The 24653-nt window shown below is 37.5% G+C and overlaps 1 protein-coding gene across 1 annotated transcript in view; it reads right to left on the bottom strand.

Moving 5' to 3' along the window:
• The window catches only part of TENM3 (teneurin transmembrane protein 3), a 598624-nt gene that overhangs the window by 177818 nt on the left and 396153 nt on the right, over nucleotides 1-24653 (bottom strand). The window contains exon 5 of the mRNA XM_044682283.1: nucleotides 5690-5812. Coding sequence (XP_044538218.1) covers nucleotides 5690-5812 — 123 coding nt within the window. The remainder of the gene's footprint in view (nucleotides 1-5689; nucleotides 5813-24653) is intronic.

A 24653-nucleotide genomic window follows, 5' to 3' on the forward strand; every position in this document is an offset into this window, starting at 1 on the left:
ATATTTACAATATTGCATATTTACTACCCGCCGAACATGTGCATTCGTCTCCCTACACTGCTTAAAATTCCAGAGAAAAAGAGGAAGAGAAAACAACAACAACAAAAAAAACCCCAAACTCTTAACTGCAACTACGCAGAGTATAAATGATAATATAACTTCAAGTCCTTCGGAGGCATCCCTAATCAGAATGTCGGGAAGCAAGGCTAGATGCTTATTAACAATCAATAGCGCATCCTCCAATCCCGTGATCTGACCCTGGATTCAGACCCTGTGTGATGTCTACCTAGCCCTCTGTGAACAACTACATAGTAAAAGTTAATGCTGTTAATAAATTCCATAGACAGCACAACCTAAATGAAATTAAAAAAAAAAAACCACTGCCTTGCAAACATAATTTAATAGAAAAAAATCAATATAACATCTAATTAAGGAACTATTATACATTACATTAACACAAAATACGATAAACAATATCGAAAAAAAACTCAATGCTATCGCTGGCCAGTTAGTCATAATGCTCTTTAATTTACATTCAATCTTTAGCCTGCTGCAAATGGTTGAATGCCATTTTGAAGTCGTCTGGTGTTTGAGAAAATTATTAGCTTAAGAGTAATTATGCAAAATTTATAGAGAATTTACATTTCTTTGCTTAGAAAGGAAAAATCAGATTTTCTCTACATTATACATATACACAGGGTTTCTAATTTAGTGGCACTTTTGGTTATTGATGACTCTATTCAACTCAATTTCAGCAAACATTTTAAAGTACCTACTATGTGTGTGACATTGTAGTAGGGCTGAGATGAAAAGAAAATGAAGATTGCCTTCAAGGACCTTATTTCTGATGCCACACTCCCCAGTTTATCTGCCTTCAAATAATGGCTTTTTATTGTCACAGATTCCTAGATTCTGTTGAAGTTTTGCATATACCATCTATCGCTGTTGAAATGAAATGTACTGCTTGTTCCGATGAGGTTTTGAATTCAGAATGCCATCCAAAAGGGGAACTCCAGACACCCTGTCCGTCCACACTCTCAATGGGAGGTATTTCTGCTATAAAATCCAGGCAACCCTTTTCATCCAGAAAGTACTCTGTTCTTAGGAAGTCAGGTCACTGCTTACTAATGTCTAGGTTTTGAAGAAGCATGGTTAGGGTTTTAATTGATAGCCCCAAAACTCTTCCAAGTTAATGAGCAACATGTTCTCTAGTACACAGATTATAAGTGCTTGGGCGCAGGGTGAGGCAGATGCAAGTAGCTTGCTTCTTTGTTCTCTTGGTTCAGGGGACTTATTTCTTTTCCTGAAAAGATACTAGAGCTTGGCGGAATGACTTGAACATTTTACTCTATTTTTGTCCCTTTTGTAGGATAACAGGTAAGATCATAGATTTAAGAGCTGTCAGAACCCCATATAATATAACCTCATTTTATGTGAAGAAATTGAGGTCTGAAGAGATATGGGGGGCAGCTGGGGAGCTCATGGATAGAGTCAGGTCTAGAGATGAGAGGTCCAGGATTCAAATTTGGCCTCAGATAATTTCTAGCTGTGTGACCTTGGGCAAGTCACTTACCCCCACTGCCTAGTTCTTACTGCTCTTCTGTCTTAGAACCAATACACTGAGTCTAAGACAGAAAGTAAAGGTTTAAGAAAAAAATAAAGTAAAAATAGCCAAGGTAAAAGATGGAATTTGAATCCAGGGTTTCTGAAGGAATTGGTATTCTGTCCAGTATGACAGGTTACCTCTTTTTATTCCCCTATCCAAGCCCTATGCTGTTGTGTGTGTATCTTATCTATCATCCTACAAAAGGGACAAAAATAGAGTAAAATGGTTGAGTCATTCTGCCAAGCTCAGATCTGTTCATCCTTAACATTTATTTATTTTATTTTTAAACCCTTACCTTCCATTTTAGAATCAGTACTGTGTATTGACTCCAAGTCAGAAGAGTGGTAAGGGCTAGGCAATGGGAGTTTAGTGACTTGCTCAGGGTCACACAGCTGAGAAGTGTCTGAGGCCAGATTTGATCCTAGGACCTCCTGTCTCTAGACCTGGCTCTCCATCCACTGAACCACCCAGCTGCTCCTCATCCTTAATATCCTTAACATCCTTAATAGCTCAATCCTGTCTCATCCCAGACCCAGGATTCACCTGGGAAGCAGGAGGGGAGGGTTCCATTCAACATTCTGCAACTGTTCTTGAAGCACCACGTAGAAGTCCTAGCTCAATATTAACTCAGAGAAAAGAGATTTCTCTGCTGAATCCCTAACACCACAACGTGTTCCTTAGAGCTCTATTTAAAAAACAAGAAGACGTAACATTGGGATGCATAAAGAGGAGTGTGTCTTTTAGGAACTGGGAAGTAATTGTCTCATTATACTCGGCACTGCTTAGGTTCCTACTGTGCTCAATTCAAGGCTCTGTGAATTTCTTGATAGGGAGGGCTGTTAATGACTAGATTAGGTTACTAAAAGAAGTTGTGGAAGCTCTCTCCTTGGAGATCTTTAAAAACTGGAGAGGATTTTTAAAATCTCTGGAATAGCTTATATGTAAGATGATTTCTCTAAAATGTTCTCTAGTGTTTTCTAATAGGTCTTGCTGGGCACTGGTGGACCTGGGATGACATGTGAATTCATGGCTTCCACCTTGAAGGTTACCTGGTATAGGAGGGGTTCTCTTTGCTCATAAACTCATCCTATGGAGCAATGGGGGAAACATAATCCAAGCAAGTAGGGAAATAGTTTCTTCCTGATATCCTTTTTGCTCAATGGCTAGAATTATATATATTTTTTCAGGCCCAAAGATGACTTAAAATTTTAAGACATTAGATTGTTTTCCTTTTCCGATACAATGAGGCAGTTGGTGACACAATTGATAGAGAACTGGGACAGGAGTTAGACCTGAGTTCAAATCTGACCTCAGACACTTACTAACTGTGTGATCCTGTGCCAGTCTTCTAATGGAAAAATGTACTTCAGTTTCCTCAGCTATAGAGGGGGCTGATAATAGCACCTATTCACAGGGTGGTTTTGAGATAATAGTTGCAAGAAGAACTTATTGCAAAATCTGGTACACTGTAGTCACTATTTAAATACCTAGTCCCTTCTAGAACTACAATGATATGCAACGAGTGATTAGGAGATAGACTTCCCTAAATCATGGCTGAAAGATTTTGACTGAAAGGCCAGGAAAAGGCTCATATCAGAGGGTTAATTTCTTTACAGAACTTTAAAAGAGTCATTTTCTGGATCTAGATTATCTCCTAAACATAAAGAAATTATAAGATGTTGAGTGGATTCCACATGATCTTTACAAGTTTGATTCTACTCACAAAAGAGGGGTCCCAAAGGGTTTTCATTTAACTGTGGTTACTGACTCAATACATTCTTCTTTCCAAAAAAAATTTTATTTCTTTATATATTCCCCAAATATATGTGAAAATATTTAAGCAATCATTTAAAAATTTTTGAGTTCAAATTTTCTCCCACTCTACCTACTCCAAAAGAAGGCAAGTGATTCGATATTGATTATAGATGAGAAATGACACAAAACCTATTTCCATATTAGCCATGTTGCAAAAAAAAGACAAAAAAATAAAACAAGAAAAATAAAAAAAATAAAAATGTGTGTTGTAATCTGCATTCAGAGTTCATCAGTTTTCTTTCTGGAGGTGAGAAGCATTTTTTTATCATGGGCCCTTTGGAATTATCTTGGATCAAAGTCTTGATCAGAGTAACTAAGTCATTCATAGTTCATAACATAGTCATTCAATGTACAATATTGTTGTTACTGTGTAAACTATTGCTGTAACTGTGTACTGTGTTTTCTTGGTTCTGCTCACTTCACTTTGTATCAGGATATATAAGTCTTCCCAGGCGTTTCTGAAACCATCCTGCTTCTTCCTTCTAATAGCACCATCGTCATAATTATATACCACAGTCTTTTCAGCCATTCCTTAACTGAGGGGCATCTCTTTGATTTCCAGTTCTTTTAGGCAAAACTCTCTAATTTCTTGAACTATTTTCCTTTTGGAGAAAACTCTCTGAATGACTCTGAACCTTCTTCAGTTCAGACTTCTTCTCTTAAGTTCCTAGGGGCTTTGAAGGGAAGGAGTGTACTAAAGCTAAGTACTGAAAATTTTGACCAACACCAAGGCTTGGGTCTCTGCAATGCAAAAAGAACTTTAAATATTCATTCTTTCTCTGTGACACTCAAGTCTAATAATCTTAAAAGTTGGAATGGAATTGTAGGAAGTGCCTCGGCCATGACTTTTGCCATCTTTTTTTAATTACAAAGTCTTCAACAAGGGTTAAGCATTCCTTAACATTTTTTTACAGGAGTCAGTGCTGGAGCTTTGTTGACCTTACAATAGTTGAAGTGGGAGAGGGAGCTAGAATAAATATTATTTATCTTATGGGTAGTTGCTTTAGATGTTTATATATGTGTTATCACTGCAAAGTAATTAAGCATTTGTTTAAGGTAATTATACTTTCCTTAATTAAAATCTCCCACCTGCAGTTTCAATTAGGGAAGCCATTCTTCACCCCCTTTAAAGCATTTTGGAGCAGCAGTCACCTCCTAAGCCAGATGCAGCCAACTTCTGACTATGAGTTTATGGTGTTTAAGGAACATGGGGCACTTTCTATGAAAAGGCCCCATATGGAGACCATTCATTATCATTATGAAAATCAAATGTCTCATAGAGTTTTCTACCCTCTCTAAAGAGTGGGAGGTATGCCACAAAGTATTATTGTTATAATAAAACAAGATGAAGAGAGGATGGAAAATGACAAAAATCACGAGTCGTAGCAGATAAGTGTGTGTTGGTGTGCAGAACAGTATATATCTGTTCATTAAGAATATAATAGCTTTTCCCTCACCCCTGTAAAGAAGCCACCCACACTGAGATGGGCTTTAATAGATGCCAAAGGATGAGTCAAGCACACTAGGTAAATGGAATAATGAGGAACAAGAGCTAGAGGAAAGGGGAGACAGGGACCCAGAGACGAGCTGCTCATTGTGGACTTAGCCTGTTTACTAGTGACAGGAAAAGATGATTGGGGCAGGGCATAGTCGGGTTAGATGGAGCGAACCATTTAAATCTAGCCTGGCATTAAGAGTCTATTGATTTGAAAATCTATCTTGGCCTAAAGTGCCGAAATTCTGAGAGGTTTAGAGAAACTTTAAGGGGACCTAGAAAACAGGTCAATAAAATACATGCCCTTAATACACTTTGTACCTAAATGGCTTCTCTAACAAAATTAATACAGCATTTTAACTTTATGGATTTTAAGGAAGACTTAATGTACCCAGGATAAAGTGAATAAAGAGATGATATATTGACCATGATCTAGTTAACTTAGGCTGAAAATATTATACATACATACTTTGGGGACAAAAAGAGACATAATTAAACAACCTGAGGGCAAGTAATTTTGATTACTTCGATAACTTAAAGAGAAAAGTAATTCCCATTAGTTCAGTAAAATCATTTCAAAAATAATAAAAACTTTTTTTTGGAATGTTAAATTCTTTGCAAAGGTGTTCATTGCTTTTCTTGTTATAATACTCTGCCAGTCACCTCTCCCCTCTGATCCAACCCACTTCCCCCAAAGTAGATGTGAACATGACTCTAAAACACATTCAAAGAAATGTTAAACGAGATATAAAACAGATCTGTGGGTCTCTTACCATTGTCACCAGAAGGTAATGATATGGTGTTTGTTGGCATGGTGTCAGAATTCACTTTTCCATTCTCAAAAGTGTCATTTTCAGTTTGTTGCAATTGCCAGTTGAGGCCAAAGAGATGCATTGCTGGGGGTAAAGAATACATGTTATTTAAAGGTTTTCTGCTTTTAGTTTCAGAGGCAACTGGTAAACATGTTTGTAACGAGTCATCTGCAAAGTTAAATTCTCATGTACTGGAATACCAAAGCTAACTGCTTAATAAACATTACAAACAGTTCATATGCACAAATACAATTGAGAAAATGCACTACAATATGGTAACACTTTAATAATAATGTGATCTTAGCCAGTTGGTCATTAACAATGGGAAATTTTTAGGGAACAATAAATCATCTGCTTCCCTTGGTCTCAGCTTGATTCTCCCTCCATCATTCAAGCCCAAAATAGGCCTCTCTCTATTAACTCTCCCTTCTGAATGGCTATATTATAAAGACCAACTTGGGTCTATTTCCAGAATTTTTCCTCTGGTAAAACTATTTGCCATAAAATAATTAACTTTCCTAAGAGGGTCACAACAAGGATGAGATCAACAATGCAGAGTGCTCTTCTCTCTGTAGCCTGTAAGGTAGGTAAGGCAAGTGGTTATATTCATTTTAAAGATCAGAAAGTAGAGTCTTGGGGAAGCCAATGAGTGTTTGAGGTCACTCAGCTAGTAAATGACAGAACCAGGATCCAGACTAAATACACTCTTTCTGCTGGGCCACCCTGCAAAGTAATGTGAAGGTTATTCAAATAACTGATTAGACAATCAAGAGAAAGTAAGCCTTTTGAAAGCAGGAGCTATTTAGTTTCTTTGCCTTTTTATCCTCTGCAAATGCTTTGCACATACAAGTCGCTTAACAGATGGTTGCTGAATTAATTAGATTAATGAAAAAGTAAATTCATACTGTGGGTACTCTCTCTCTTTCTCTCTCTCTCATATCTCAATTCTTTTTTTTCTCTCTTCTCCATTCTATTTCTCTCTGTTCTCTCATCTCTTTCTATTCTTTCCTCTCTCTCCAACTCTCTTCTTTTTCTCTCTATCCCTCTCTTCTCTTCCTCCATCTTTCTGTCTCTGTCCTCTCCTCTCTTTTCTCTGTCTTCTCTCTTTTCTCCCTCAACCTTTTTCTTCTCTTTCTCCCCTCCCCCCAACTATATTTGTTCAGGATAGACGCACTTTGATCCTCATCTCTATTCTAAAGCCTTCTTTAAGTAACTATTCTGTGCAGCACTGTATAATTGTTGTTCAGCTATTTATCTGTCAAATACAATTCTTCATGACCCTGTTTCAGGTTTTCTTGGCAAAGGTATTAGAGTGGTTTACATTTCCTTCTCCAGCTCATTTTGCAGATGAGAAAGCTGAGGCAGACAAGGTTAAATGACTTGTCCAGGGTCACAATGCTAGTAAGTGTCTGAGGTCCTATTTGAACTCAAATGTTCCTGAACCAAGACCTGGAACTCTATCTACTATGCCACCTAGCTGCCCATAAGTCCTTGTAGATTTGGAGTTACAACCCCACTCAGATAACGATGGAGTATGTAAAAATATAGTGTATGAAGTCTGGATAACAGAAATCCAGAGATTTCTTGTAACTTACTCTCACCTGTGATTTTAGAGACCACTAAATAAACACTGAACAAATAGAGAAAGAACTAAGATTAAATATTTAGATTGCATGCAAGCTAATGGAAGGCTAGAGTGATGAGTGATGGTTGAGAAAATTTGGTATTCAGAAGACTTAGGGGGAGTATGGGAAACTGTCACCCTTCACAAATGTTCAGATGATTTTTCAAGGTAGTGGTATTTCAGAGTAGTGATGAGGAAAAAAGGAAAGACGATCCCATTCTAGACATATGACATTTAGGCAATGGGCATTCTGGGTCTAGGAGATGTTCAGGATATAATAACTAATTGACAAGTATTTATTAAGCACCTACAGCATGCCAGGCAGTGTTCTGAGCATTAGAGATAAAATGACAAAAATAAAGAAAGAACTCCTTCTCTAACACTTTATAAGAGGAGGAAAATTACACATATGTAAGTATATACTGATTAAATATAGGGACAAGGACCCACCTTGTGATTTCAATGGCATTTTTTTATGTCTTCAGTTTTCACTGCTACTAAGCTGCCATCTTCCATTTTTTATGTCTTAAGAGTGTCTTAAAAATATGAATAACTCTAAGAAGGCTCCCACCTTCTGATGTTAACACCTTAGGTTTCAGTAAATACTTGAGAGGGTCCTTGTTAATGCTGCTTAAAAGCAAGGAGGGGGCAAAATAAGGACCTGAGAAAGAGGCTGAGATGAAAGAGGCAAGAAACAAGCTTTGAGAGAGAACCAAAGACATATTTTTACTCCACAGTTTTTTTTTTAATATCTAAGAATGATGGTCAGTGAAAACACAGATCACTTAGACCGCTGTATTGAATCAGTCAGGGGAAAAAAAAAACAACAAAAAAAAAACCTCAGATGTGTAAACAAAGGTACAAACTGGTCCTGAATCAGTTTGGAAGGAGTGAAGAACTTTTTGCACATTGGATAAAATAAATGACATCACACAGGAAATATCTTGTGATTGGCTGAAAGGATCTGGACTAGGAATAACAACGTAGTCAGTTTGAAATGATGCCTTTTCCAGTGGTGAAACAGTCAAATGGTAGGAGATTCTAGATTCAGGAGGGTCTTGAGGGAGCAGACCCCTTTGCCAGTATCAGAGGGCATCAGTGAGGGGAGAGAAGGGAGCCCAGAGGGAATGCTATATACCCACTCTCCTCCTTGTCACTGATCATCTTCATGGAAAAGTAGAACTAGTAGCTGACATTTGATTCAGAGTATACACCCAGGATAATTAGGAGACACGGAACAGAAAAAGACAGTTGCCTGAGGGAGGAAGCAACTTCAAGAAGCATGATCCCTTTGCACTGGAAAAAATGCTGCTTAAGACACGAGAATAAACTTCAAGGAAGTAGGAGCTGTGAGTTACCCCTTTGTCATTCATATATTTGCCTCCATCTCCTCATATTATATTTTGTGCCAACTCTCTGAATGGACCCTGTGTATTTTGTGGGGGAGTATCCCCTAGATTTGGGGGGGGCTGTTCTTTGTACCAATTGCTCTTTCTATGACATCTCATGGGATGACAGACTATGTCATACTTCTTGCTAAAAGCTAATTGAAGCTGTTAGCTGATAATCAATGGGAAGCAGAGTGGTGGGGGCTTCTGAGTAATAGAAACCCTTCAGTCCTGAGTCAGCTGCTCTTTGGCTTTCAGGGTTTGAGGGGGAGCAGAGGTGTAGAGAGTAGCCCCAGAAGCATATCTTTATGGTACATAAAGATAAATACTCCATCATGAGGCTGTCTAGTAGTATGTATCTTATAAAGTACAGAGATGATAAACAGCATAAAGGAGCACCCATGGACGTGGTTTTCCCTAAGAGGTGGGAGCAGACAGCTGGATCACGGTAGCTTTCTGGTGGTTGTTATTGTTGATGGAATTTTCCCCTAGAGGACTACTGGCCTTGAGTGATCAAGTCTAAGGGAGAATGAGTTTTCCAGGGTGGTATGTGTGTGTTTTTTTAAACAATTTTTAAAAAGGGATGTATTTGACAAACAACCAACACAAACATATCCCTATAAAAAAGAGGACTGATGAGAATCTTTATTTAATACTTCTTTACTTTCAAGTCCATATTAAACCTAAACTCATTGACTTTTTTTGTCTCTGTACTGAACTTCTTTCTTATATGTATTTTTTTAAATGCCTACCTTCTGTCTTAGTATCAGTTCTAAGACAGTAGCGTGACAAGGGTTAGGTAATCAGGGTAAGTGACTTGGCACACAGCTAGGAAGTGTCAGAGGTCAAATTTGAACCCAGGTCCTCCAAACTTCAGGCCTGGTACTCTACCTAGCTGCTCTCCTATGTATTTATATTGTATTTCATCAATATTCTTTCATGTACTTCATCGATACTCTTTTCTTTCTTTTTTTCCTTTTGACATTACTATTATTGTCCTTCCTATCTCTTCTTTCTTCTTTTTTGCAATAAAAGGCCTCTCTTGTAACTCTAAGAGTGTGTGTGTGTATTCATTTAAGTTTTCTGAATTTCACTCTGCAACTAACAAATATAACTGGTTCCTGAATCATAAAGATCGGGGCCCTGTCCTTCCTTTGATTCATTTTGTCTGCATCATTGTACAGGTCAATTAATTTCTCAGTGACTCAGAAGTTCTCTAAGACTATAAAATATAGAGAAGGTGCTGAGAAAGTTTCCTTACTTTAAAGATAGAATAAAAGTCTAAAAAAAACTTAATATGAGAACACAAGATAAAAAGCTCGAGGGAACCTTGGAGTTCATTTAGTCCAATTTCTTCATTTTACAGATGAAGAAACTGAGGCTCAGAGAGATTAATGTGTTTGCCTAAGGTCAGAGCAGAATTAGAGTTCAAATCTAGGTCTATTTTTAAGTTAAGTATTCTTCTATTACATGATGCTAAAGAACATTAGTCATCCAGAAAGGGTGTGCCAGTTGGCCCCAAGTCACATCCATTGGCAGCATTATTTTCACTTGAAAGACTTCTTTGTGGTTGATTCCAGAAACTACAATGTGATCCTGCAACAACCCAATTCTCTGACCCACACAGTATAGGCTGGCTCTAATGACATCGACCCAAGAGAAACTTCTCTGTTGGTTTCCACAGGAGGTAGGAGAACTTGGCTTCCTTTCTTACAGAACAGCCAATGGAGACTTCTGGCCTAGGTTTTTTGCCCTGCAGAGCTTGGAATGAGTAGGAGAACTGAGCTGAATACTCATAAGAGCCTTGCTATTGAAGTTTGAAGGGCTGTTGATAGACCACCAAAAACAACAAGCAAATTCAGCCAGTTCAATAAAAACATCAGTCCAACCTATCATTTGAGCTCACAATGTGACCAAAAAAACCAGTCCACTCATTGAACTTTTTGACATTTACCTGGTTGTTTTGGAAACAGTGTCTAATCATCTTTTGTTGATACTACTTTATATCTATATATCTATATCTATATCCATATACATATATAAATAAATTTAAAAACATGGAGGCTACTCTTTTAAATATACATGATGAATAAATAAATGAATGAATTAGAATTTATTGTCTGTGATTGCACTGGGTGCTGGGATATTAATCCAAAGTAGAGAAAGTCTTTACCCACAAGAAGCTTATATTCTAAAAAGGAAAAATTATATACATAAGGGACTGACAGTCAGGGAAGGAAATTTTGGTCTGAGAGGTCACAGGAACTAGAGGTAGAGCCAAAGGGCAAGTTGATTGTTATACTGTTTCCAGGGCAAAAAGTAGAAAGTGGGGACATGGGAAAGGAGTTGTGGAAGATGACAAAAAGCCTGGATACATCTTACTCCATGATGAGAATGTAAAACATGATATGGGACTAGTTTGGTATTTGGGGGGGAGGAAATTTGCACTCACTCACCAAAATGCACCAAAAATACAAGGACAGGAATAAAGAAACTTTGAGGAAGTTGAGGCAGTTAGTGATTTTTCTTAAGGCAAAGAAAAATGAGACAGGATGAACATTTTTCTTTCAAAGTAAGGGTATATAATTTTTTGCAACAATTGATGCATCTGGTTCTAGTCTTGATGGTTTCTGGGATGGTCTAAAAGGGAGAAGAGGAGCAATGGCCAGAAAGATAGTGAGAAGCCCCGTAAGTGCTGGGTCCTGGTGGATGAAAGCTAGGATGTACTGGGCTTACTTCCATTTCAAACTTTGATTTTCAGGGATTAGTCAGAAGGTTACAGAATACTAGAATTTGCAAGTTGTCAACCCAGATATCACCTCCTTTGCAAAGAAGTGGAACGTGGCATGTCATTTTGAGTTTAGCAGTGTAGTTCTTTAATGGCAAACTGTCAAGACCTTTATAAACATTTTTCACTCATTATTACTGTGTAGTCTTACCACACAAAAATCCACTGAATGATATACTTGGTCACATTATTGGTTTTAATAGTCTTTGAAATGTAAAAGTAATCCAGGGGATATGACACAGATGTTGAATGTAAAAAGTAAAACAATTCTGTGATGTTTGTGTTTGGGAGCAATTTTATTTTGTTTTAGTTTTGTCTTTTAACCAGATGGGCAACAGCTTTACTGTATATTTTTATTACAGAAAATCTCAATAAAATGGGATTTTTATTCCACTTCAGATGATGTCTAATGAGAATCATACTCAGAAATACTGTACCATGTACAATGTTACACTGAAAGACAGAGTGTAATAAGTCATCCAGTCTTATACCACTCTCTGGCTCAAAATTCCCACTCGTTTAGTTTTTAGTGAAGCTCGTGTCTCTAATTTGGTATTATTAGAGCTTTTTATGCATGCGAAAGATGTCTGCGGAATTTATTTCAAAGGTAACAAAGACAAAAATCAGAAGGGGATGGCAAATTCACAACAGTTGAAAGTGCTACAAGAATTACCAGGCATGGAGGTAATAAAACTACATGGCCTTACTTGGCAAGCCAGGAGAGGGGAAAAAGCTATTTGCATGAAGGAAAATTGGCTAAATAAAATACATCTGTAAATAAGGAATGTGGAGCACAATCTTCCAAAGCAGGGCTGGCAGACAGACTTGTGAAAATCCAGAGAAGGCTCCTCTCTGTGGGTTTATTTCTAGGGAAGAATGAGCCCTTGGTAGATACACAAGCTAAATCAGATAGCTGGCAGGCTATCGGTTTATTTTCTAGGTCATGGAGTTCTTCGACAGTTAGAGTCCAGGATGGGGAGACACAAGTTGTTCATGCTATTGGACCTTTCTGTCTAACCTCAACAGTGTTTTCTTACTATAAAACTTTTTATGATGATTTAAAAATCACTTAAGAAGGTGTTAAAGGAGACTTTTGTTTTGGTAGGTCACAGGGTATGGAAGAAAGACAGTTCACTTGAACTTGGGAAGAATGGGAAGAGTGATGGAAAGCATTGAATGTTACATTAGTTTTCTAGAATTATACAGTCTTCTCTCCTGATCTAAGAAAGATGGAATGGCTTATTGGATGGTTATATTGAGGTCCCAGGATCCCCAGTGAGGTCTGGGAACAGAGCCAACTTATCAGCCCAGGGGAAGAAATCAAGCTCTGATGCATGAGGATAATGGGTGGTGATAGGAAATCCAGAGACAAGATGGCCTAAAGTGGGAGAAGAATGTGCCACGTGATTAGAAGAAATGTTTCACAAAAATATTCGATACCCAGAAATACAATTTGGACTCGTGAAAGATGGACAAAAGTATTTCTCTTGAAACATGACCTATATAAAGCTGTAAGACCCTCATTTCCATAGTCAACTCACTAAATTACCAACAAATTACAGTTACATTGGTTGAGGAATTTTCTGGATTAGGAATTTTCTGGATTAGGAATTCTCCATCTCACTGAGATCAAGAATCTAGACCAAAAAGTTCTTAAAAGGTGCTATTTAAACAAATGTCCTGTGAGATTATTTTTTTTCGACAATGAATTATAATAGTTATATATTTCTTGGTGATTTAGATTTGTAGATCGATTAATGTAAAACTTTCCCAGAAGATTCTGAAATTTTAAAAATACTTTCAATTATATCTAGATTGGCTGGCAGGTATTATTCCCATTTTATTTATGGGAACTGAGGTGAGGAGAGATTGTGACTTTCCAGAAGTAATGCAGAAGAATGTATCAGGGCCAGAACTAATTCCATATGTTACAGTTCCCAACTTGTGTTCCTTCTACTTCACTTTCTGACTTTGGTTTATATCTGCTTATATTTGAGACCTGAACTAAATTTGCCAAATTTTGAATACATCATCTGTCAAATCGTTTATCTGCATTTCTTACAGTAGCAAGCAGAATCTAAAGTTGTCTTAAGTCATAAGGAACATGTCAGATATTTAGAAGACAGTGACCAGATCATAGAGAGTTCTGGAAAATGTATTCCATGAAGAACTGCTGAAGAAGGAACAGGTAATGTGTGACACCCTGAGCACCTCCATTCACACAGAGGTGTGTAATTTAATTACCTAATCCACATATTCCAAAATAATCCCCAGTTCTGCCTTGGTTTCTCTTTCCCCAGGTCTCTCTTTCTTACACATGCACTGGCTTGCTGAGGAGAGCTTCAAGAGACCATTTTAAATAATTGGTTTACAAAGCTCCACTAGAGACAGCTGGGTGTTCCATTGGATAGAGCACTGGGCTTGGAATCAGGAAGACTCAGCTTCCTGAGTTCAAATCTGGCCTCCGACACTGTGTGGCCGTGGGCATGCCATTAAGTACTGTTTGTCTCAGTTTCTCATCTATAAAATGAGCCAGAGAAGGAAATGACAAACCAGTCCAGTATATTTACCAAGAAAACCCCAAATGGGTCCACAAAGAGTTAGACTTGACTGAACAACAACAAACTTACTAGCTCTTTGACCCTGGGTAAGTTACTTAACCTATGTCTGCCTCAGTTTCCTCAAGTGTAAAATGGGAATAATAATAATAATAATAGCCTTTACCTTACACAGTTGTTGTGAAGATCAAATGTTTATATATATATATATATATATATATATATATGTATATATATATATGTTCACACATATATTTATAAACATTTACATATAAAGGTTTATATACATATATATAAACCTTAAAGTGCTGTATAACTGGTACCTACTATTAGTTATTAATGTCTTAGCAGTAAATCATTTCTTATATGTCTATTTGAGAATTGGTTTTGATAAATAACATTAATAATAGTGATTACAGCTCACAACTGTAATGTTTACAAAGCATCTGACATAACATTATATCATTTGATCCTCATAACAAGTTTAAAGGGGTAAACCTTTAAGGATGTGGGGGCATGACTCTGAGAAGCGATAAGGCTAGATGAGTGTGTGCCTCACTGCATACAAAGGAATGTGGAAAATCAAAAGGGAGATGACAAAGAGCCAAAGGGAAACAAGGCTTATTTCCCAATTTTGTCTGGAGCTCCCAAAGACTTAAACATATATGTGCACACACATGCACACACACACATGTATGCAGAGTTGAATCTTGCCCCTGCCCCTTTTGATCTCTTCTAAATCCCTCCTTGTTCAAATCATTGGTTCCTGGGAACTCAATGAATTTTTCTGAGGGTAAGAGAGAACAAATTCCCCAGATGGAAGCCAGCCAGTCAAAACCTATTTTTATATAGTCAGTATTACATGGCACTTGTTATTCCCCACTTTAATGAATGTGTTTCTCATGCTGTTATACTAGTCAGTGGTAAAAATGTTCAATAGCCTAAGCCCCAGAGTGGACCCACATAGAATGCCAAGTATTTGATCAACTATGAAAACCTGATGTTTCCACCCAACAGTAGAAGGGTTTGGACGCCATCTTCCTAGACTGCCCACTGATATATCTGCAAGTTAACATATTCTAACATGTTAAGTGTCTTTGATTCTGAACAGCCTACATTGCTCTATCAATTCAAAATGAGAGAATTCCTCATTCTCCTTTTTCTCTAGCTTTTTACAGTAGTTAGTCTGTTGCCAACAGACTTTCTCACCCTCCCCATTCCCTTCATCCTATTAGCTGAAATAGCTTGGGAAAATATGCTTTTAAAGATCATCAGGGAAATTTTATGACCAGACTTTCTTTTAGCCTCAAAGATAATTCAGTCAAGAGAAATTTTAAACACATACGCTATGGTTTTTATTTCCAAAGCTGTTAAAAGACGGGAGGAATTCATGGATCATTATCAGTGTTTTACCACCCTCCATCACTTCTCCTTAAAAAGGAGGAAAAAGGCCATGATGTTTGACTGTGATTAACATGAACTCTATTTCATGACTTTCTTATTTAGATACAATCATATTTTGATGACTATCCACAGAATTATATTCTTTTAAAATAGTACCAGACATTCCAAGAGGTTGAGTTGGTACACTGAAGAAAAGGACAGCTCTGGAGTCAAGAAGACCTGGATTAAGTCTCACATTTGACATATGCTGTCCGAGTGACAGTGAGAAACTCACTTAACCTTTCAATGATCCAGACAACTCTGTATGGTCATAAGTTTCAAATGAATGGCAAAGTTGAAACAGAAGAACAGAAGAAGGAGTTTTCACACTGGGAGTTACCTACACAAATACAATTGTGGGTTCAGATCACACTAAATACCAACCAACCTAACAGTATAACAAACAAAATAGGCTATAGCGAATGTCACAGAAGATGAATTATAGCAAGTGCCAATTGGGGGAAGCTAGGTGGCTCAGTGGATTGAGAGCCAGGTTCAAATCTGGCCTCAGATACTTCCTAGCTATGGAACCTTGGCAAGTCACCTAACCCCCATTGCCTAGACCCATGTTGGTGAACCTATGGCATGCATGATGCAGGGGGCTGCTCAATTGCCCCTCTCCACCTTGCCTGAGGACATTTCTCATATCACCTGCTCTTCTGCCCAACTATCCAATAGGAGGGCTTGCTCCCTCCTCGTTTGGGATGAGGGAACGGTTCATATGTGGCGTGAGGGTGCAGTTTCAGCATTCGGTGTCTAAAAGGTTCACCATCACTGGTCTAGACTTTTCTATTCTTTTGTCTTAGAACTAATGCACAGTTTGATTCTAAGATGAAAGGTAAAAGTTGTTTTTTTTTTTAAATAGGTCCCAGAGTGCAGCAGTAGATGGTGTTATAACATGGGAGTTACTTAAAATGTTTAAAAATCATAGGTAATTATGGGAACTGATAGAGGACTAGAAGGAGCCTTAGAGGCTATCTTGTTTACCTTTTTTCTAATTTTAAAGATGAGAAAACTGAAGCCTGGAGAAATTAGGTCATTTGCTCAAGTCTACATAGGTAAAAGGGAAAAGCAGTAGAGGGGAGGAGGAAGAAGGGATAAAGAGGACTGAGAAAAATGGAAGAAGAAAGGAGGAAGAGGTGGGAGGGGAGAGGAGGGAGGAAGAAGCAAAGGAGACAAAGTAAAAGAAATTCCAGGATCTCAGTGCATTCTGATGCAAAATTGTGAATCAAATTTATCTATAGCTTTGCTTTAATATATTCATACACAACTGAAAACTGTTCATGTCTCAACAATTAGCTATGTTTGTGAAGATTGCTTATTATGAATCGAAGACTTTCAGATGTAGATTCATTATCACTTCAGTTCTGCTCTTCAGTTCAGTTCACATGAATAAAAATGTGTGCAGCATGCCTGTATGGAAGGTGACAGGGAAAGAGAAGGGATATTTCAAAGTCAGGGTGGTGAACACTATGGAAATCCAAAGGCAGAATGAAAGCACATTATACACAGCCAAGTAGAAGTGTCAGTGGGCCTGTTGTACACACTGCCCTGACAAGTGGAAAGTGACCAATTTTTGTCCTGTCCTTAGGGGTATGCCACTGAATGTGTTACCACACTCTCCATCAATTCAACTCCCCTACCCTCCCGTCTTTTTTGATTCTCTCAAATGGAATTGGAAGGATCGTCTGGGTTAGCTGGTGGAATAGTATGGCTTTTTTTTTTTTTGGCAGAAGTTTGACATACATTAGGAGAAGTTGTGAAAAGATATTCAGAAAAGCAGAATGAGGTCTCTCTCATCATCTTACTAACAGAGATAGTAGCTCTTAGCAGTAATATTCTGAAAGCACAAGGAGACAGATTCTGGCTCAATATAAGGGAAACTATCTTAATCTGGAATGGGTTGCTTTGGGAGTAATGAATTCTTCTCTCTGGAAGCAATCAAATCCCCACAGAAACTTATCTTTCTCCCCAAACCCTCCCCTCTTCCAAACTTCCCTGTTTTTATCAAAGGTAGAAATCCTTGCAGTATCTCAGGTTCATAAGCTCAGCATTATCCTTAACTCTTTCATCTCTAACACCCTGTGTTCGATCAGTTGGCTGACTTCTGTTTCTACCTCATTTCCTCTTCTTCATTCTTATGTCTTATCACCTTAGTTCACATCCTCACAACCTCTCAACTGTATTCGAGCAAAGCCTGAATGACTCAAGCCTCTTTCCACTGCAATCCATCCTAAACACTGCGGTCAAAGTGAATTTCATTAAGCACAGATGTGACCACATCACTACCCTACTCAACTTCAATGGCTCCCGTTGCCCTTAGGACAAAATATAAACTCTTCTGTTTAACTTTTAAAACTATCATTCTGGCTTCACTGGGCATTGCTTTCCCTCCTATGAACCATATGATCCAGGCAAAATGATATTCTGTTTCTCCATCCATCACCCAACTCTGTGGTTTTACATCAATTAACTCCTGTTCTTGAAATATGCTCCTTCTTCATTTCTGCCTCACAGAGCCCTTCTCTTCCCATCCTTGAAAACACAGCTCAAGTACTATTTTCAATATGAAGCCTTTTCTGGACTTCCCAATCATTAATACTTTTCTTCCCCAAATGACTTGTAGTGAAATACTTTGAATTTATTATCTTTATAATTATCTTCTATGTGTTTCTATATGTGCTTGTTATCACCGCCCCTAGAATGTTAACTTCAGGCAAGCGTGGATTATTTTGTTCTTTATATTGCTGTCTCCAGGGCTTAGCATAATGCTTAGAATATTTGTTGTTAATCAGTCCTCCAGTCATGTCTGACTCCCTGTGACCCTAAGACCATAGCTAGTCATAGTGTTTAACTGTTATGGATAATGAAATGGTTTGCTATTTCCTTATCCAGGAGTATCTTTTTGTCTGGCAATCAGAGTTAATATTAAGTGACTCATCCAGGGTGACACAGATAGGAAAGTTTGTGAGGCTAGATTTGAACTCAGGTCTTCCTGACTCCAGGCTCAGCAATCTATCTACTAATCCATTTGTCCTGGCTTAGAATTTTAAGAGTTTGACAAATGTTTGTAGATTACTATTGAGTGATCAAATTGAGGCTGAATGAACACTTGCCTTGAAGATATAACTTACATTTAGAATATTCTTGCTCATATTTATATGGTGCCTTAAGATTTTAAAAAAAGCTTTTCTTTTAGCAACTGGAATATGTGAAGTATGTATATAATTTCCATCTTATAAAATTTAAGTGATTCCTCTACAATAAAACATCCAGGAATTGTTAGTTTGGGACTCAAGCCCAGATCTCTTTGGTTCATGTCTAATATTCTTTTGATTGTGCCATGCTCTTCTACCTCTCCAATACAAATCATAGTGGGTACCATGCAAAAAATGTGAATTAGAATTAGAAAAATATTCGTAATTGAATTCTATTAAATAGCTCTAAAACCTTTGAATCCTCATTTATGGAACCCAAAGTATCAAACTTGGCTATTTTGTAACTCATCTCATCATATCCTTTGTTTCATCACAAACAGAACTTCCCACAAAAAATATTTTTTGAGAAAAGATTCCAAATCATGCATCTTTAAAATGTCAGACTCACCAGAACATTTTTCAGAGGGAAATCAGAATTTGAAATTTAGTGTTTTTCTATTCTCATTATAAACTTAGGAAAATACATACAAGGTGACGCAGTTACCCATAAACATTTGAAACTACTCTTGAACAGTGAAGACCATCTTTTCCAAGAGACCTATGGTTTTCCATAAGCATAACACTACCCTGCTCAGAATAGAAACAAATTTGGGGCTACTACTGAGTCAGTGTCTCAAATTCTATTGAGTCCTTCTTTCACTATAGTATTATTAATAATAGGTGCATCCAAATTCTTGGACCTTCCTGAGGTGGCTCAAATTTTCAATGGAATTTCTTGAGAGATCATGGAAAAGCAACTAGACAAGTGGATGGGAAACATGTTGTAGTCATGTCTAATAATCTATATGACCTTAAGCAAATGTCTTCCACTAACTAGGCTCTAGTTTCCTTTTTAAATAAAAGAAATTGTTAGGCTCATAGCATATAATTTATCTTGCAGTTCTAAAATGCTACAAGAAGATTTATTATGCTAATCTTTAGTTACATTGATAGATATAAAGGTTAGTGAGTTAGGCGAGACACTGGCAAGTTGATGGCCATTCAGAAGAGAGAGACCAAGATAGTGGGGAGATTGGAAATTATGCTCTTTGGTTTTATTTTTCTTTTCTTTTCCCCCAGTATGTGGTAGGAGGATGTGAAGAAGAAAAAAAATGTGCTTGCTAACTGGAAAAAAAATAACTAGAAAAAGAATCAGCCAAGGACCTGGGGATGTTTAGCCTGACAGAAGATTTCATAGTGAGGGAAGGAACAGTATGGAATATGATAACTGTCTTCAAATATGAGAAGAGTTTTCAAGTAAAAAGAGGATTGGTCTTGTTCTTTTTTGTCTTCACAGAGTAGAACTAAAAGCAATTAGTCAAAGTTATAAAATGACAAATTTTTGCTTTAAAAGAGGAAAAAAATCGCCCAAAATTGAACAAGTTGCTTTAGTAGATGGTAGAAAAAAGAACAACATATTGTTTGATCAGAAAATCTAGATTGAGGCCCTGACGCTGAAGTTTTTACTCTTTATGTGACTTTAGGCCTTGTTGGCGAACCTATGGCACACATGCCTGGGTGGGGGACTCCCCTCCTCCTCTCCAGAGGTACCTAGGGATATTTCTCACTTCACCCACCCACTCTGTCCAGAAGCCCAATGGGAGTGCTTCTTCTCTCCTCTGTATGGGGTAAAGTAGGGTCTCACATGCGGTGTGAGGGTTGCAGTTTGGGCACTTGGTCTCTAAAAGGTTCACCATCAGTGACCTAAGCAGATCATTTCATCTCTCTGTGGCTAAATTTCTCCATTTTTAATATGACAGGGTTGAATATCTAAATTCCCTTTGAGCACCAAATCATATGATAATGGCAAGAGAGGCTGTGAATTTTCCATCACTGGAATTCTTCAGGCTGAAACTAGATCACAACTTTTGGGTGATACTAGAAGGGCACCCATACTTTGGGTGAAGAAGAAGAGGTTTGAATTAGGTAGCTTCTGTGGTCCTTTACAATTCTAAAACTCATGGAAATTTTGAAACATCATGGACATCAATAGATGCCACTCTTTGTTATGATTTTTCATTCCATTTTTAAATGGAATGGATTTATATTGGCCAAATAAAATTATCATGCCACATCTATTTCTGGTGGTCTTGGTATATAAAACAAAACCTACTCTTTATATGTATTGGTATCACGAAGATGGGAAATACATAAAATACATGAGGAATAGAGATTATGAAGAAAAGGAACAAGAAAGAAAAAAATACCCATGATAAGTGTGAATATGGGACAATGCTATGGTTTGATAGAAGTATTCATAGTGCAACCAGATCATCAACGTAAGATAAAATAAAGTGAATGTAAAGACTGCAACTTGTAACTTGAACTCTTTCTGGACTAAACACTGGGATTAGGAATACATATCTTTCTATAAATTAGGTTTTGTTTTTAACTTCCTGTTCTGTTCACATAGATGTAGTAAATATTTTGGTTTCATAATTCATCACTCTTTTTTCAATTTTTAAGGTTAAAATTATTTCAACAGTCTATAACTTATTGATCCAATTGTACCTATTTAAAGTCATCACAGCTTTCAAAAGTATTTTTGTAGATAAATACTCTTGCAAATATTAAAAAAAATCATGAGTTGATTGGTGCTTATAAAAGTAGACAAGTTTCCTTAAGGAAAACAATCTTTTGAACAAAGATTTTAAACAATCATCTCTGGCTTTATATGAGCATCTAACCTTGCTAAAACTATATTTTTTATCAACAGAAAAGTATGCTTTAATACTCCAAAAACACTGACCTAAGAGTTATCTTTATAGGGTTTACATTTTATATACCTTATCATATTGTTGAGAGGAAAGTGCTTTGTAAACTTCAAAGTTCTAAGTATCTGGTTTGATGATTGTGTTTCTATATAATATGTCCTTTTATTTCTTTGATATGAAACCTAAAACTAAACTTTCCCATTTTATCTGTGTGAAATGTTTTCCTCTGAACCTGGGATGATGATGATGATGATGATGATGATGATGATGATGACGATAATGACTCATGGAGAGAGAAACTGGCCAAGCAGTTCCTGATGATATGAGAGATTGACTGTCCATCCTTCCCTCATCGAGACCCTTCAGAAATAAATACATGCTCACAAGGGGAAGGAAATTTTTTAGTATAAAAAGACACAGTATGTATACAAGAGTATTTTACCTTTAAGATATCAATTTCCTGTCTTCTCTCCTCTCCTCCTCCTCCTCCTCCCTGTCTCTGTCTCTCCTTCCTTCCTTCCTTTCTTCCTTCCTTTCTTCCTTCCTTCTTCCTTCCTTCCTTCCTTCCTCTCTGTCACTGTCTGTCTGTCTGTCTCTCATAAGATACACTAATACTGTATCTTTCTTAATTATTTTCTTTCTCTGGGTCTGTGGGTTGATGATGGGGTAAGGGGTAGGAAGGGACAGCGTACACTGACAAAGTGATTTCTGATGATCCTGAAACACAGTAATGACCAAGACAAGGTCAGGGGTATGAGCTAGTTCTTGAAGCTATTTCAAAAGAAAGAAAACGAGATGGAAAGTTAGCTGGCCTACAAGCTGTTGAATGATCAGATGGTGCTATGATGTTATGATGTATTATTTTTCACCCTGAACTCTATTATTAAGCAAAACTGGCCTCCTTGCTAGTCCTTACTCCATTTCTGATGTCTTTGCCTGTGCCCTGGGTATACTCTCATCTTACCTGAGCCTCTAAGAATCCTTCCTTTCCTATTGGAAAAAGGTACACTGCAGACAGGTTGTGAAGAGCTCTAAAAGCTAAACACAGCTTATATTTGATCCCAGAAGCCACAAGGCATCATTGGAGTTTACTGAGTAGGAAAGCGACATGGTCAGCCCTGCAATTTGAGAAAATCACTTTGGCGGCTCTGTGGAGAATGGATTGGAGCAGAAAGAAACTTGAGACAGGGAGACCAATTAGAAAGACTATTGTAGGAAGGGGAAGAAAGTTTGAACTGAGATGGCAGGTTTATCAGTTTGCTTTGATTATTTATTTTTCCCCCATGATCACAACTGAAAAAATCCTCCTACTTATTCTTTTCACACGTAGAGGGGCACTCTGCATGTACTTCATGAACACAACACTTAAGACACCAATTCCAGCTGCACAGCTATAGACACAGCTGTTGTTGACAAAGAATTAAAGCTACCAAGGGAACCACGTTAGGACTCATAAAAAAAGGAGTTTTGCTGATTTTACTACATTCATCAGTTAGAGCATCCCTCTGTTTTCTGTTATTTCTGGGATCAATTTGTCAGTCTCCTGGGAATTAGATTACTTTAGTTTTTCTTCCAGGGTGGCCTCAGATTTAGTAAAATGGATAAGAATTATTTTGAGGACATGCAATATATTTTCCTATATTTTTTCCCTTTGATACTTGGTTCTCATTACTTTACTATCCCTCTCCTCTTCTTCCTCGCTAAATATATAAAAACTCTTTAAATACAGAAATTTCCTTTTTGTCTTGTATTTGCAACATCTAGTGTGGTGGTTTTCAGGTAATATGAATAGGGACTGTGTCTGGGATTTCATTCATATAAGGAACCCCCAGGACAATGGACCTCTTTAACCCACACAAGTCAGAACCTTCTCTGAAACTTATCCTAGAAAATTGCCTAGAACTCTGAGAAGTTAAATGATTTAGCAAGGACCATACAAACAATAGCCATCATATGAGGGAAATGAATCTAGATCTTTCTGACATTAAGACCAGCTCCTAGACACTATACCATACTATCACATTAAATAGATTTTGCGCGCGCACACACACACACACACACACACACACAGAATTTCAATGCAAGTTCAAAGAAGATATGACCATTTTTAGGCTCAGGATTTATACTTAAAATCCAGAGGCAGCTAAGATGACCACAGGCCTGGAGTGAGGAAGACTTCTTTTTGTGAATTAAAATCTGGCCTCATCTACTTACTAGCTGTGTGACCCTGAGCAAGTCATTTAACTCTGTTTGCCCCAGAGTCCTCACCTGTAAAATGAGCAGGAGAAGGAAATGACAAACTTAATATCTTCACCAAGAAAATCCCAAATGGTGTCACAAAGAGTTGGGCAGGACTGAAAAATGACTAAACAACAACAAACTTAAAATCTACTTTTCCAAAACTATTAAAACAAAGAAACAAACAAAACTTTTGTTTACATATCTCAAAAAAAAAAAAAGATTTCTCTCCAATTAAGCATATGGGGGTGGGGAAGATCTAGCTCTTGGAGGTATATTGAGAGGGAGAAAACCAGATGGAAAGTTAACTGGCCCAACAAGCTGTTGAATAATGAGCTAGAACTTGTGGTGTTTCTTTGGCAAGCCTTCTAATAGCTGTCACTAATGAATCCCTCCCTAGTGTAAACACATTGCACAATAACACCAAATCCTGCATTTGAGGATGCAGGAGATGTATTATGAATCACATTAGAAATTCTGTTTATGCTTTAGACATTATCAAGATAGATGGCCTCTACTATAGATTCATGGGATCACAGACTGAGAACTGCAGGGGGTTCTCAGAGTTCATCTAGTTTGATTCCCTCCACCACTTCCCAGACAGATGAACTTGCCTAAGGTCTTGCAGGTAAGGAAGTGTTGGGGCAATGGTTGAATGTGAGTGCTCTGAATTCAAATCCAGAATTCTTTCTACTATCCTTTACTACTATGATATTATGCTTCCCTATATTCTTTTATCTTGAGAGATGCTACTTCAAAGATTCTCTGCTTGAGCGATGCTACTTCAAAGATTCTCTGCCTGCACATATTAACCTCTGTCCTTTCAGACCCTTAGAAGTGTCACAAGATTTTAAAGTTGGAATCAATTTTATAGATTATCTATTGCAACCCCCTTGTACATGAGGAAACTTAAGCCCAGAGGGACTTAATTGAACTAGCACTGTTAATTAATTAAAGTCAGAAAGTAGAACCCAG

This window comes from Gracilinanus agilis, chromosome 6, assembly GCF_016433145.1.
Source record: "Gracilinanus agilis isolate LMUSP501 chromosome 6, AgileGrace, whole genome shotgun sequence".
Lineage (NCBI taxonomy): Eukaryota > Metazoa > Chordata > Mammalia > Didelphimorphia > Didelphidae > Gracilinanus > Gracilinanus agilis.